The sequence below is a fragment of the Ylistrum balloti genome, unplaced genomic scaffold (genome assembly GCF_031769215.1).
Source record: "Ylistrum balloti isolate Yb309-2 unplaced genomic scaffold, AGI_CSIRO_Ybal_v1 Utg369734, whole genome shotgun sequence".
NCBI classification, from domain to species: Eukaryota; Metazoa; Mollusca; class Bivalvia; order Pectinida; family Pectinidae; genus Ylistrum; species Ylistrum balloti.
In genome coordinates this window covers 409,212-425,699 of record NW_026781947.1, presented here as the reverse complement: position 1 = coordinate 425,699, position 16,488 = coordinate 409,212, and the positions used below count along the sequence as shown (strand labels likewise).

General features: G+C 34.9%; 1 protein-coding gene across 1 annotated transcript; it reads left to right on the top strand.

Moving 5' to 3' along the window:
- Nucleotides 1-2,080: 2,080 nt before the first annotated feature.
- LOC132543021 (high affinity cationic amino acid transporter 1-like) lies at nt 2,081-15,408 on the top strand. The gene is made up of 15 exons (XM_060206475.1): nt 2,081-2,110; nt 2,977-3,116; nt 3,807-3,926; nt 4,402-4,530; nt 4,923-5,078; nt 5,819-5,958; nt 6,611-6,734; nt 7,385-7,607; nt 8,370-8,509; nt 9,337-9,439; nt 9,726-9,770; nt 10,871-11,046; nt 12,028-12,194; nt 13,988-14,096; nt 14,910-15,408. Exons 2-15 carry the CDS (start codon nt 3,008-3,010, stop codon nt 15,119-15,121), a joined length of 1,953 nt encoding a protein of 650 aa, XP_060062458.1. The 5' UTR covers nt 2,081-2,110; nt 2,977-3,007; the 3' UTR covers nt 15,122-15,408.
- Nucleotides 15,409-16,488: the final 1,080 nt, after the last annotated feature.

Here is a 16,488-nt window from a genome sequence, read left to right as displayed (position 1 = left end):
ATAATGTGACGAAGAAGAAAACAATGAATTGTATATACATGTCAATTTGTAGGATGCTTAGAATAAGGTTGTGAACTGAAAGATAACCTGGTAATTTTTATAAGGTAAAATGGCCAATTTTTAAAATTTTACTGTCTCATCATAATTTCTTGTCATATGATATTTCGCAATGTTTAGTGTATATGATAAGAATTCAGACAATGTTCCAGTCAGATGTAAAACCTGAGACTGTACCCTGTAGACAGGAGGTATGTCAGACACCCAGTCACCTTATAGAGACATCAGCTGGCTGTCTGGATGATAACTCAGTACAACTGACCTCAGTCAGAACATGATGATAAATTTTCACACATAGAGGACATGTTCATTGCTTCTTCAAGGATTGAAATCTACATTTTGTCCAAAAAATTAAAGTCTTTCTTGTACAAATTCGCTTGAACAAATCAAATCATATTAAATGCAATTTGTGTCTAGACCATGCTTGATAATAAGCCCACCCATATTTGTAGGAGTTGCAGAAACCAATCCCAACTTATGCATTTGTTATTGTAATAAGCCTAGTTCCCTATTTTGAGTCAGAGGCAACATTCAGACCCCAGGACTTACTTATTAAGTATATTGAACAGTTGATCAGATGTACAATAAGGATTTAAGTTAGTACATAAGTGACAATGTAACTGTACTTAGTGACCCCTTAATGCTTATGGGTTTCATACCAGTATTAGTGAATCAATATATATTTGGAGGAAATATTTGAAAGACAAACACTTTCAATAACCAATTTTTATAGCATGGTTAGAACTTATCACAGTGCTGGCTGCCCATTTGTACCTAAAATGTACTGAGAATCAATGTTAAATGTCCACTTGTATTTTGTGTTAGTGGTCAGTCCATTTGCCTGTCCATCCCCACTGTGTGCAAATTTTCCCAGATTTCACATTGTGATGCAATGTGAAATCAGGGTCATTTTATGGTCAAGGTAGATTTTCATACATTGTATCTCAATAATATAACACTCAAGTTAAGCTTATTTCAATATCGAGGTTCAGACACTGATTCTGTAAGTAGGATGGATCATAGTTTGACTTTACCCCCTCCTCCTTGCCCCTCCCTTTCACCCTTTCCCCTCCTAATTCACCCAACACACTCATTCTGATTTATCATTCACCATGACATCCTCACCTCCAGCTTGATTGATACTTTGATTGGATAACAGATGTATAGAAGCCTGTGTTGTTGACATGATTTTTTCCCTATGTAAATATTGACTCACCTGCACAGCTAATTGTTATCAGGGATCAATGTGAGGGTTGTTGTCGTCGTACATATAAAATATCAGATCAAAGTTTCTACCTAACAGCCTGATTCAACCAGACAGAGTTGCATCACTTTTGTGTTGCCTTCATCACTAAGATAAAACTGCTCTAGATTACGAACATTAGGACACAATCTCTTCTTGGCTTCCCAACAGCTGACTACCTCAAACCTGACCAGGACACAGGTATGATCAGATCACAAATGTGTTTGAAAGACTGACCACAGAAACTTTATTAGACCACTTTGATCAGGGACTGACCAATAAGGGACGCGGACCAAAAGGACTCAATTCTGTAGGAACTGGCCTGAAGGGACTCAATTACAAGGGGACTTGAACCAGAGGGACTCAAATCAGACTCAAATCAGGGACTCAATTCAGAGGGACTCAAATCAGGGACTCAATTCAGAGGGACTCAAATCAGGGACTCAATTCAGAGGGACTCAATTCAGAGGGACTCAAATCAGAGGGACTCAAATTAGAGGGACTCAATTCAGAGGGACTCAAATCAGAGGGACTCAAATTAGAGGGACTCAATTCAGAGGGACTCAATTCAGAGGGACTCAAATCAGAGGGACTCAAATTAGAGGGACTCAATTCAGAGGGACTCAAATTAGAGGGACTCAATTCAGAGGGACTCAAATTAGAGGGACACAATTCAGAGAGACTCAATTCAGAGGGACTCAAATCAAAGGGACTCAAATCAGGGACTCAATTCAGAGGGACTCAAATCAGGGACTCAATTCAGCGGGACTGACCTTTATGGGAATAGATACTTGGACAATCTCTAAAAAGGTATAGATGAACGTGAATGTTTTTCAAGATTTAAAAAGTTTTTGAAATTGTTTACAGTAATTTATTGTAATTCAAACTGTATAGAAATGATTCAGGATTTTATCTATAATAAAAATATCATACTTAAAACATTATTAAATTGAAAAACTATAATCAACTCTCTTGCCAGAGCAGTTCTCAAAATATTTTTGTGTTATTTTCAAACATTTATAATTCTGTGCAAGATGTGGTGTATTTAAGACATGAGAAATGATAATGAGCTGCCACTTTGATCTTTGTGTTTATAATAGTCATTGTATATTATGCTGTATTTGAAATGTGAACTATAAACATAAATACAATTGTTATTTCAAATTAAGATGGAAAGAAAAAGTTTATATTATGTGAAATGTTGATTTGACACATAAATTAAACTAACATCTGAACATCAATATTAGATTGATCAACTCGTAGAAATTCTTGTCAGATTCAAATTATTAGATATGAGAAATATACAAAATTGATTGAATTATTGGGCTAGTGCACCTCTATGTCGCAATTTTAAGGTTTCTTTTGATCAGTTTTGGTTTTTCTCAGTCGCCTCCTGGTTTCGAACTTTAGACCATTAGTGTTACTGACGCATCCTAGAATTTGTAATAAAATGTGCTATTGATTGGTGTGTCCCTTGTATTTGACTTGTTTCAGATCTGCAGATTTAACATATTCAAGTAGTTATGAAAACATAACAGATTTATTTTATTGTTAAGAGCTCTAGTAAAACTATTTTGCTTTGATTTGAGTCTTAATTAATTCAGAACAGATATTTTTCATGGAATTTATGAAAAACACATGAACCAGCTGTTACACTTGATATATGATCCATACAGGTTTTCATCTTGATTCCGGCAGCCAGACACAATGACCAGTTTCGGACAAAAACTCCTGAGGAGGAAGTTTGTGGATTTGTCGTCGGTTACAAACACAAAATTAGCACGTTGCCTCACTACCCTGGATTTAACAGCTTTAGGTAACTGTATTCTGATCTCAGTGAGATTCATGTAGACATATCAGGCGTAAAATTGTTAATAGATTTGATGATCGAAATCAGGAATAAAAAAATCACATATTATTTTCTAATTATCAAATGTTAAGAATGTTTGTCTATGGTGTGGAAATATAATTTTCATCCAATTAAAAGATATTGTTAATTAAAGTCTTAGAATACACTTGTTAATAATTGTGTTACATGGCCCCAGGAATGACTGTGAGATTTCTTGCTAAGAAATTTATTATAGACTGGCATGTTTTGTTTTTAAGACTTTCAAGTTTTGTCAAGACTCAGATTGTTTTATATAGTTATTTGAGTTTTTCATTGACTTATCTGAGTTTTTTCATTGTGATATTGGAAAATTTTCATTAAAACTCATGAGTTTTGATGTTAAGAGTTGTGAGTTTTGATTGATGAGTTGTTTTTTATTCTATTAAAAAAGGTTTTATAATTTTGATACTTCAATATGTAAACATTGCTTTTAAGACTTTTAACTTTTGACACTTTTAAGAATTTTGCCGTGAGAGTGAGTTTAGTGTTCACACTTTTGAATTTCGTCTGCTTAAAAAGATATTCAAGTATTTTTCATTAAGACCTGGAAGATTAACCGTTATGATTTGCTAATTTTATTGTTTAGAATTGTTGGTATGAAGTGGTATCTATTTACAGGTATTGGAAGTACACTTGGAGCAGGTATTTATGTGGTTGCCGGGCAGGTTGCTAAGGAAAAGGCAGGACCTGCTGTAACCATTTCCTTCTTGATTGCCGCTCTGGCGTCAGTTCTGGCAGGTAAAAATCTGACACCTAGGTGACCAGATAATATTTTATTATATTATACATATATTAACTTAATGAGGCTGTTGTGGCTTAGTGGTTAATGCCTCTGAGGATCTGTATCTCACTAGCTCCCCATTTCTGGGTAGTAGATTTGAGGCCTCCATAAGGCAGTCCCCAGGTTCTGGCCGCAAGTTAGTTGTTTTTCTCCGGGAACTCCCACTTTCCTACATCACCCAATCCTGGCACGTCCTTAAATGACCTTGGCTATTAATAGGATGTAAAGCATCAGTAAACCAAACCAATTTAAGCTTAAAGAAGATATACAAAAAATTCAATTGAGATTTTGAATGAAGTTTCAAGGAAAACCACATCAGCAATTTGATTCTGGCTCTTAACAGTTATATTGAAATTATTGCAATATTTGCAGTGTAATTTTTAGAGAAAGGATGTCTGTATTGTCAGCTGTTGAATTTGTTTTATGTTTCAGGTTTATGCTATGCAGAGTTTGGTGCCCGTGTACCGAAGACTGGGTCAGCTTACGTATACAGCTATGTAACTGTCGGAGAATTTGTGGCATTCATCATCGGTTGGAACCTAATTCTGGAGTATGTCATAGGTGAGTATACGATAATTCAGAGCCTCATTCTGGAGTTGTTATAGGTGAGTGCACAAAAATTTAGAACCTCGTTCTGGAGTAAATCAGGTTGATGTACAAAAATTCAGAGCCTCATTCTGGAGTCATTATAGGTGAGTGTATGATGATTCAGAGCCTCATTCTGGAGTATGACATAGGTGAGTGTACGATATTCAGAGCCTCATTCTGGAGTATGTCAGGTAGGCGAGTATTCTGGAGTTTGTCATAGGTGAGTGTACAAAAATTCAGAACTTAATGTACTGTTTCATATAAGAAATTGATGTGTTGGTTCTAGTGTAGTTTGATTAAAAATTATATAAGTTGTTTATATATTTTGTACATTTTGCAGCTGAAGTCATTGTTATGTGTTTCAGGGACAGCCAGTGTGGCGAGGGCTTGGAGTTCCTACTTTGACTCTTTAATCAACAAAGTCATACAGACATTTTTCAGGGACCACATGGCAATGAATATCAACGGCCTTTCAGACTATCCAGATCTGTTTGCTTTGGGCATCACATTACTATTAGCTGGTTGGTGATACTATGTTGAAAATTTCTAAAAATACTTTACCCATATATTGGATAATTATATGCATAATTATCTCGCTCCTTCATTAAAATCTGTTTAGTGGATGACTAAAATTTACTTGTCATGTTTCTGAATCATTCAATTAATCTTTCTATATTATCATAGTAGGACTAATTTCAGGGCTTTTCTTTGAGGTTTTTTGGGGCCAAAAATGGGCCCATTCCCAATTGTACCTATTTCATGTTCAGTCCAAATTCCTTTTGAATTTGCAGTATACTCTTGAAAAATTCCTTTCCAATTCACCAATTTTCGTCCCAGAATGAGGCAATTATACCCTGTCCTAAACCAGTAAAATAAATGGACACTTTGATATATGTGGTATATCCATTTACTTTACCTGAAAAGTTTTCAATGTCAATCCAATACTACAACTTTCATTCACTTACAATTTTTTCACATTTAAATAGCTGTACAATATATATATTTGGAATTAAATTTCTCAAAAAAGCTTCTATAAATATCTATAAAAAAAATAAATAGATTGAAGCAATTACAGGGTAAATATCCTATTATTTAAAAATTGTGTTTGCTCTCAGAGACTTATACTTTTTAAAACCATGTTTTCCTCAGAGAGATAATTAAACATTTGTCCCGAAGGTACATTGTACATAAGATACATATACTGTTTGACCAGCTCATTCATCACTGGATATAATGATAAAAATGTTCTGTCTATTTTCAGTGATATTAGCTGTAGGAGTGAAGGAGTCGTCAACTTTTAACAACATTTTCACGGGTGTGAATTTGTTGGTGGTGACCTATGTGATTATCTGTGGATTGTTCAAGGTTGATATACACAACTGGGAACTAAAGCCCTCTGAGGTAAGCTCAAGGCAACATATATTGGCCATAAAAATGTCAGAGATATGACTGATTGAAAGATATCTGGTGTAAATGGTTCTTATCAATTATCACTTTAATTGCTGTTAATTTGCATGAAAAAATATGTTATTATATTTTTAATGGGTGGTATTAATGATGTAAGTATTGTTAAAAAAATAGTTTGGCTGATTGGAGTTTCTGTATTCTGTTTATATGCTAATTCCTCATTGTGTTAATTTGACTAGGAATTTCACCAAATTTAGTATATTTATTGTATAAAGTTTAAATAGAATCAGAAATTTTTGTGGATAGCCAGGAAATAGGAGTTTAATGATAAACTACCATCATATTATTTTTCTTGTTGATAGATAGTGTAATGACTTCAAAAATAAAGTGATATTAAATGTAGTTATGTAAACCAATCCAGTAACAGTAGCTGTGTAATATATATGTATATAGTAGAGAAAAACAGTGTTTTAATAAATCATGATATTAAATGAAAAGTGACATTAAACAGAAATATGACATTAACAGATAAATGACATTAAATGGAGTTTACTTACACTTACACTATCACTTGGTTGGTATCTGTTATGTTGCTGGAATTGCTTCCCCTGGAGCGTCACTCTATGATATTCTGCTGTATTTTTAGCTTCCAGGTAACGCTACGGTATATGGAACTGGAGGATTCATGCCATTTGGATTTTCGGGGATGATGTCTGGAGCGGCTACCTGTTTTTATGCCTTTGTTGGCTTTGACTGTATAGCCACAACAGGTAAAGATACTGAATAAAAGTTTATATTTTCATGAACATTTATTTAATAGTATATTACAGTTATTATTGATAAAGTCATAACCAGTGATAGGTTTATTTTACTCTAAATTATACTGGAGTTAGTATGAACTCTGGCATATTTTGAAAATATTACCTACTTAAGAATCAAATTTTCATCTTTTTCACACTGATTTCGACATAGCATGAAACTTCAGACTGCACATGTCAGTTTAATCTGAAGATCACTCGTTTGTTTTGAACATACATCTAGGTTCAAGGTCATTCATATTACATAATGAATAATAAAAAAAACTTACAATTAATTCTAAACTGTATTAAATACGTTAATCTTTATAGTCAGGTTTCCATAAACCATTATGCATCATTGATCCATGAATTCAAGTCATGAATATTCATTTGTTGATTTTACTTGAATCCTGAATAATTGTTTATTCATGAATATTCAGTAAGTTTTGATTTCAGCTGCTTTGTCATTTTTGATGAATTTTTTTATATGTTTGTAATTATATAATAGATGTAGAGACCAAATTTTTTTAATCTCCTGGTGATCGAAACCAGGACCTCTAATTTTTTGTCTTTAAAACTCAAACTTGATTATCAAAGGGCATAAAAGTGTGTTTGTTCTGCAGGTGAGGAAGTGAAGAATCCTCAGAAAGCCATCCCCATCAGTATAGTGGTGTCACTGATCGCTATCTTTGTGGCGTACTTCGGAATATCAGCTGTGATGACACTGATGTGCCCCTATTATCTGCTAGATGAAGATGCACCTCTTCCAGATGTGTTTGACCGTGCTGGTTGGGGAGTGGCTAGATATATCATAGCGGTCGGGGCAATATGTGGCCTGTCTACAAGGTGTGTATCTGTTAGGTATAATCTGTGTGGTATAATGTGCCAAATTTTCAAGTTGATTGGATTCTCAAGATGGCCACCAGTGACCATTTTTGATAAGAGTTTGTCACCATTATTTCATCAGAACAACAGCATGGTTGCTCCTAAAACATTTTACACATGTTCTGTATAGACACTAAATGTTTATGCAACATTCTAAGCTTCATTGAACTTTTTAAGATGGTTGCCAGAAGCTTTTTTGAATTTTAACGTTTGAGGTTTGTAACCACTTCATATCAAGATCTACTTTAATTCTTAGCTCACCTGGTCCGAAGGACTGAATTTGGTCAGAAGTATCCTTGGGGGAAGGTGAATAGATTTTATATAAGTGGTTAGTCTCTGTCCCCTGGGCATTATTTAACATGATGAAAAATTGGTGTATGCCTGCCTTGGAGCAGAGGATTTTTGGCCTGCTAGGTTAAATAGATGCCGTCTTATCAGATACTTCTCTGTTAGTCTTAATGAATCAAATTCAGCAAACAAAACCAGGTGAGTGATACAGGCCCTATGTGCCTCCTGTATCAGTATGCTCAATAAGTACCTTTATTGTCAAGGTTTTAAATAAACCATACCTGAATTGACTTTCATGGTCATAACATTTTGTTTTCATTTAGTATTTTGTTTTTTATGCCATTTTCCCACCTTCTTTGTACCATCGCCAACAAGAAGATAAAAATGATGATAAAAATATGGAAATGATGATATCGTAACCAATCATGTTCACAGTTTGCTTGGGGCCATGTTTCCTCTGCCGAGAGTTATCTATGCAATGGCCAGTGATGGAATTGTATTCCGGTGGCTTGCAAACATTAACGATCGTTTCAAGACACCATTGATTGCCACTGTGATATCAGGAATATTTGCAGGTAAGTCTACATTGTGTGGTTTGTGTTGTCAGGAAGCACTACATCTAATGCATTATTTTAGAACGTTTTCTTCAGGTTGGTAATATCAATAGAATAGAAATTCTTCTAACACAACCAGTAGAAGGTTAGAGTGTGACGTTTCGATGACTACACGGTCACCATCATCTTATAACACAACCAGTAGAAGATTAGAGTGTGACGTTTCGATGACTACATGGTCACCTTCATCAGACAAATGACCAGTGTGGAGCATATTAGCAATGATGGACGTAGTGTGCGAGATGGTACAGAATCGATCAACTTTTTTGGCTGTACTATAATCCTATGGACATTAAGGTCAAAAATAGCGTGATGAGATGGTAAACAGAGTTAAAAAAGGTGCAGCCGAGAAAGTTCGTCAATTCTGTACCATCTCGTACACTTCGTATTATGCTCCACACTGGTCGTTTGTCGGATGAAAGTGACCTTGTAGTCATCGAAACGTCACTCTGATTTTCTACTGGTTGTGTTATAACAATTTCTATTCTATCTAATACATGACATAATGCAAAATCATTAATTTTGTTGAGCTTTTTATTTTGGTTGATTTTGAGTTACTCTTAAAACCAATTCACATTACCGTGGATGAATTTTCTGTATCATTGAATATCTTATTCACAAAATCAATTGCTCACAAAATAGAAAGTGTTAGAAACAAAAAATAAAAACAAAAATCCTGATTTTTTTTCCACAGGTTAATTTGTTGTTTTATACCATAACATTCTGCAAAGATATTTTCTTGCGAAATGAAACACATAGTATAAACATACAAAATAAATATTTGAAAGGTGTGATGGCCATGATGTTTGACCTGTCCGAGCTTGTGGATATGATGTCTATTGGGACACTGCTAGCCTATACATTAGTAGGAGTCTGTGTGTTACTGCTAAGGTAAGTGATATCAAATTATATATCTAATGTTCACGCTGGGAACAGAAACCTGCAGCAACTACTGCGAGATAAATTGAAATATTACTGTTTTATCCATTTCTTTTCTTCAGGTAATGCATAAATAACTTTATTCATTTTCCATAATTGCGAAACACATTTTTCCATCTTATATTAATCATTCTTGTTGGCCCAGATGGAAGCCTGTGTGGGAGGAAACTGGAATACCCAGTATTTCATTGTTTCCTAATATAACTTTAATGAATCAAATTGTTAAATTTGTTTTCAGATATCGGGTTACCGTTATGAAGACTACAACAGATGGAGACGAAACGTGAGTTCAAGGTCATTCATTGTATAATGGGATAGGAATGTGGCTATGTGGCATTTGTCACCTGTCTGACTATATCATAAAGAGAGGGGGAATACTTTTGATTTTTTTTTTTTCAAATGAACGACCAGACTTACATTCAAGGTCACAGAAGTCGTATATTGAAAAAAAACTACAACAACTTTTCACTAAATCATAAATCCCAATGTCAAATGATGTTTGCCTGGTGTATGAAGAGCTATCAGATTTGATCAGGTAGATAAGTTTTACCAACTTTCAAAGTCAGATGGATCCGAGATATTGAAATATTCGAACAACTTCTTCTACAAAACCAAAAGGCCTAAGGTCAGGATATTTGCCCAATAGGGAAAGTGGAATGGAGTGCTATGATGTTTACTTAGATGATATAATGTGCCAGATCTCTTACAGTCCATCGTGTACAAAATTGTTGTCAGGGATTTCTTCTTCTTGTTCACAATGGTTCCATGACCTCTCACAATCCTGAGACCACTTTGCCTTCCTCCTTTAGGTCTATTTCTTACTCTCTCTCAGTCTTTCTATACCCCTCCCCCCACAACAATGTGACCACCTGAACTTTTCTGAGCGAATATTTTAATTGTTGTTTCTCATAAAAGTACTTGACAAGTCTTTCTCAAATTTTACATCATGACAGGTTCCCTGCTATTTAATTGTTTATTATAATTATAGTAAACATCTAAAGTAAACAAATACTCATGCTGTATCCTCTTGACAAATGAAAACTTAGACAAACATATTGTAGTGATTACGGGCCAGTGTTCCTTTGTATAGTCATCCAGACGAATACCAAAATTTCTAGATGGATAAGTCAAAAAAAGAATGTTTAAAACTTTTCCGTTGATAATTATGTTCTGAAAAAGAGTGTAATGTTTTAATAGGGAATAGAATATTGTGTAGTACCACTGTATGCAATGGTTCAGACCCTCTGAATTAAGATTGCTTGTGACTCGTCACGCATGTATGGGACTTCAAGAAACACTGTCAAGTTTATCAGACTGTGCGAAAGAGAATGTTTGGAGTTTGTTTCTACTCCGGTAAGCATTTTTTTATTTACATTCCAGAAGCAGTGTTAATCAAAGTAGCAGTGATGATGGTGATATCATGGGTGCGAAACGGGAGTCTGACCCGTTAGTGAGTGAAACAACGTATAAAATCATGCTGAAAGCAATGGTAAAATGTAACGAAAAGCAGCCTACAGCACTCACGGAAAAAATCACACAATTCAACATTATTCTTATATGTGAGTAAACAAATTGTCTGCTATTTGTTATATGGGTAAACAAATTATCTGTTATTTATTATGTGAGTTAACAAATTGTCTGTTATCTATTATGTGAGTAAACAAATTGTCTGTTATTTATTATGTGAGTAAACAAATTGTCTGTTATTTATTATATGAGTCAACAAATTGTCTGTTATTTATTATGTGAGTTAACAAATTGTTATCTATTATGTGAGTAAACAAATTGTCTGTTATTTATTATGTGAGTAAACAAATTGTCTGTTATTTATTATGTGAGTAAACAAATTGTCTGTTTATTTATGTGTTTTCTGGTAACATTTTTCTGTACACATGTTATACGGTTCTAATTACGGTTTCTAAAGAAATAAGGATTTGAATTTGAGATGCGCCGGACCTTGAATAGATTTATAGGACCTTTCCCTAGCTGGAATGTAGGAATGAGAATTTTCTGACCAAGGAGGAGATTCATGATTGTCTAATCCGAGAGTGAGACTGTCAGGAATCTCCTCGGAGGGTAGAGATTTCTTTGTTCTACCCTCCTATTAGGGAATTATCCTTTTTCTACCCTTAATTCCCCCTTAAAAACAAATAAGAAAAAATATATACATGTGACATTATAATCATCAGTATAGTCATTTGAATTTGAGGCCCGGATGACAATTGTTAATGACGTCAATGACCCCAACTGACCCCGACACGCCATGAAAATGACGTTATTAACAATTACAAGGACCCGAAATGTCACTTCCTGTGCGTGCAGGCTGTTTTGCCGGAAGTATAGATATTTCTGTCCGGTGGGGTAGAAATATTTCTCTCAACCATATGATGAAGATCTACGGTTGTCTGCTAATACACCGATACAAAACATTATACTATTTATGATATCATAGTACAAGGAGTACATCATGCTTTTTACCGTCTCATCTGCGCGGCAAAGTTGTTGATAGACAGATATATATTGATTTTATTTCATTTCAGGTATAATTATAATAATTCTTAGCATCGTGCTGATCTTTGCTGAGGAAAACCTTGCAAATATAGAAGGTTGGGCGATTACCATAGTGACAATTTTAGTGTTGTCAATCATATTCCTGTTGTACTCTATACGTCTTCAGCCAGAAAATACTCAAAAAGTCAGCTTCAAGGTGAGCCATCGATTACCTGCATACTAAAGATTTGTCAATCATTACAAACACATATATCTAAAACAATTCCGACTTTTCATATCCTAGGAGTTACTAAAATATCTACTGAATAGTTATTATGTTTTTCTAATATTTACAAATGCTTTGAAAACTGTCCGTATCCTGTGAATCCATTGAATTCATTATGAATACTTACACATTCCGTAGCACAAACTTATTATCTACAAATGCTGCATAAACTCTTCCTATCCCACGAACTCCATACAAACTCTTCCTATCCCACGAATTCCGTACAAACTCTTCCTATCCCACGAAATCCATACCAACTTTACCTATCCCGTGAACTCCATACAAACTTTTCCTATCCCGTGAACTCCATACAAACTTTTCCTATCCCGTGAACTCCATACAAACTCTTCCTATCCCACGAATTCCATACAATCTCATCTTTTTCCGCGAATTCCATACAAGCTCTTCCTATCCCACGAACTCCATACAAACTCATCCTATCCCACGAATTCCGTACGAACTCTTCCTATCCCACGAATTCCATACAATCTCATTATTTTCCGTGAATTCCATACAAGCTCTTCCCATCCAACAAAATCCATTCAAACTCTTCCTATCTCGCGAATTCCATACAAACTCTTCCTATCTCGCGAATTCCGTACAAACTCTTCCTATCCCGTGAACTCCGTACAAACTCTTCCTATCCCGCGAACTCTGTACAAAATCTTCCTATCCCACGAATTCCATACAAACTCTTCCTATCCAGCGAATTCCATACAAACACTTCCTATCCAGCGAATTCCATACAAACACTCCTTTCCCGCGAATTCCATACAAACACTTCCTATCCCGCGAACTCCATACAAACACTCCTTTCCCGCGAATTCCGTACGAACTCTTCCTATCCCACGAATTCCATACAATCTCATTATTTTCCGTGAATTCCATACAAGCTCTTCCCATCCAACAAAATCCATTCAAACTCTTCCTATCTCGCGAATTCCATACAAACACTTCCTATCCAGCGAATTCAATACAAACACTCCTTTCCCGCGAATTCCATACAAACACTTCCTATCCCGCGAACTCCATACAAACACTCCTTTCCCGCGAATTCCATACAAACACTTCCTATCCCGCGAACTCCATACAAACACTTCCTATCCCGCGAACTCCATACAAACACTCCTTTCCCGCGAATTCCGTACAAGGTCTTCCTATCCCGCGAACTCCATACAAACACTCCTTTCCCGCGAATTCCATACAAACACTTCCTATCCCGCGAACTCCATACAAACACTCCTTTCCCGCGAATTCCATACAAACTCTTCCTATCCAGCGAATTCCATACAAACACTCCTTTCCCGCGAATTCCATACAAACACTCCTTTCCCGCGAATTCCATACAAACACTCCTTTCCCGCGAATTCCATACAAACTCTTCCTATCCCGCGAACTCCATACAAACTCTTCCTTTCCCGCGAATTCCGTACAAGGTCTTCCCATCCCGCAAATTCTGTACAAACTCTTCCTTTTCTGTGAATTCCATACAAATTCTTACCATCTTACACATTCATTACCATATGTTTGTATCTATATCTTAACAACTTCTGTAAATATCTTGACATGTGGTCCTTACAACGGTACGTAAAGCAATATATGTATTTTTTCTGTCCCTTGTTGATAAAAAATTGTTAATTTGGTATTTTTTCTGTCCCTTGTTGATAAAAATTGTTGATTTTGTTTCTGTCCCTTGTTGATAAAACGTGTTGATTTTATTTCAGGTGCCTTTACTACCAGTCTTACCAGTGCTAAGTGTGTTTGTCAATATCTACTTGATGTTAAAGTTATCAAGTGCTACCTGGATACGATTCGGAGTATGGATGTTTATAGGTAGGTTAGCGATATATACATATATATTAGACACCAAGCTAGAAAGTCCTCATCCTCACACGCTAGTACACTCAAGCATACACCGGAATCATAGATTGTCCGCGAGACATGATATTAACTCAGCTCTAGGATATTGATTTGATTGGTCACTAGAGTAATTCAGATCAGAGTAGACCTATAAGATTTGAGTGATTGGGTTTCAGTAAGAAATATTTATTAACATCCCACCATCATCAGATAGTAGGCTATTAAAATTGCCCTACATCTATGGTCCGTCTTCCATCCGTCCATCCGTCGTTAAACAATATTTGTCATCACTCTCAAATTTCATATGTTGGTTCTTTTAATTGGTCCTTAGTTGTGTCCGTTTGATTTCGATATTGATAAAAAAACATAAACAAAATGGTTGACAAGCAACCATCTTGGATTTGGCAGATGAAGATTATTATCACTATTTCTGTAAAGGAATGTTCAAATTTGGTATTATTGAGAGAAAAAGACCAGAGAAGGGAAAAGAAAGGAAAAGATCCAATAACTTTAAAGAACAAATAAAGATCAAACAATAGTGGGGGCCAAGATCCCTCTGGGACCTCGTTTAAATTCTTCATTGCTTTTGAAAATTGAAAATAACCTTCTTAGTCAACATTCATATCCTATCAAAGAGCAAATTTTAAAATAGAAATTAATAAATTACAAAAAAAACTTATTAAAAATGATTAGCACTTTAAATATTTCCATATATAAAGTATTGCCTTTCCAAGCACCTGTTTACACTACAACCTTGTCCTCGCACTTGTATATATTTCCTTTCAGGCTTCCTCATATATTTTTCCTATGGGATATGGCACAGCACAGGAGCCGATCCGATCCACGACGAATATGTCCTCCTCACAGACTCTCTTCCTAGTCCTTCCCCTACCTCAGGTGTCCTCTCAGGCAGCGAGGACAGTCTCTTCGACGGTGAGGCTGTGCGGAGCTCACGTGATATAGACCGAGATACACATACATTGTCAGATGATATATAGGAAAAAATCTGACGTGTTCTGTACGTGTTCGTTTTTTTTCCGGAGTGCAGCTGATTTAAAGAAAGGTCTATGGTATACACAATTGAAATGCTAAGTTACTTACAGACATATGGTGGAGAATGATTTTTACAATGACTTTAGTGCTGTGTGAGCCTCCTATGACCCTGCTAGTCAAAAGTATAAAACAGTTTGGTAACTGAAAATACTTTAAAGTAAATGATGGGAATGAAAATAGTATCGCAAATTATTTATACCGATAATAGTAGACATAATAATGGCTGGAATTGAATTAATTTAACACGTGTTGAATTATTTTTAAAAAGCTTAAAATGGGAGAACTGAATAATTGATTTGAAATTTAAGTTTAATGCGTTAAAATTGGAACGGCTAGTCATCTTGTTTTGTTCTGAGAATCAAATACCTATAATATTTTTATGTGTTGTTAAGGTACTCGTAACTAAGGGAAAACAACATATGAATGGATAAAAAGCAATAAGTAAGGATTTTCTTATATCTTCATAGGTAACTTTCAGAAAAAAACTAAAACTGAAATTATTTTATGAAGGAATGTGTTAAAACAGTTAAAATGCTTACCCAGAACACAGGTAAAAAAATAAGGAATCTTTAGACTTTCACTTGTATAATAAGATGTAGATTATATTTTCAATCAAATTCAAGGTGAATTTAATTACTACCACAATTAAAACAAAATGATAATTATAATGTTATTGATCTAACAATGTATAATTGAGACATAAATTTGTTCCATGGATGATGTGATTATTTGATATGTCATGACTTTGTAAATATGTTTTCAAAATTCATTAAGATCATTTTCAAACTGTAACATTCACGGTGCAAGTTGCCTCCCCTCCTACAAAGGCCCTTGTACTTAAGTTAAAATGGTTGCTATTTACGTTTGAATTGCATTACTATGGTGATATTTTTCTATTGAGAAAAGTTACATGTAGCTTCCACCATTAATCAGGAAATCCCTTTTTATATTTGAAAAATATCAATTTGATTTGGCCTTGGTAGATTGGGATATTTGTTTATTTTTATTTTTTTGTGCGTGATTTAATGTTTTCTTCTGAAAGTGATATACTGTATCAATACAAAATAATCCCTTTGTCACATATTTTGTTGATCCGAGTTGAAATTAGTTTTTTAGAGAACATTTAAAAGATGTTTATTTTAATATCAATCTGGCCTTGCCTTGGAAGCCTTTTATGGTTTTTATAAACAAGCACATTGTAACAACAACTACACTATAAGTAGTATGTTGACATACATCTGTATGCAATACATCTTTTATTTTTTAAATCCTCAGACGGCCTTTAACAGTTTTTATATTTCTATTTTCAAAT

Excerpts from the sequence above, each read along its gene's own strand:
- LOC132543021 (XM_060206475.1), top strand. The coding sequence starts at position 3,008 with ATGACCAGTTTCGGACAAAAACTCCTGAGGAGGAAGTTTGTGGATTTG. Across the intron at positions 9,440-9,725 it reads GTCTGTGTGTTACTGCTAAG|ATATCGGGTTACCGTTATGA; the intron begins GTAAGTGATATC and ends ATTTGTTTTCAG. Across the intron at positions 11,047-12,027 it reads ATTCAACATTATTCTTATAT|GTATAATTATAATAATTCTT; the intron begins GTGAGTAAACAA and ends ATTTCATTTCAG.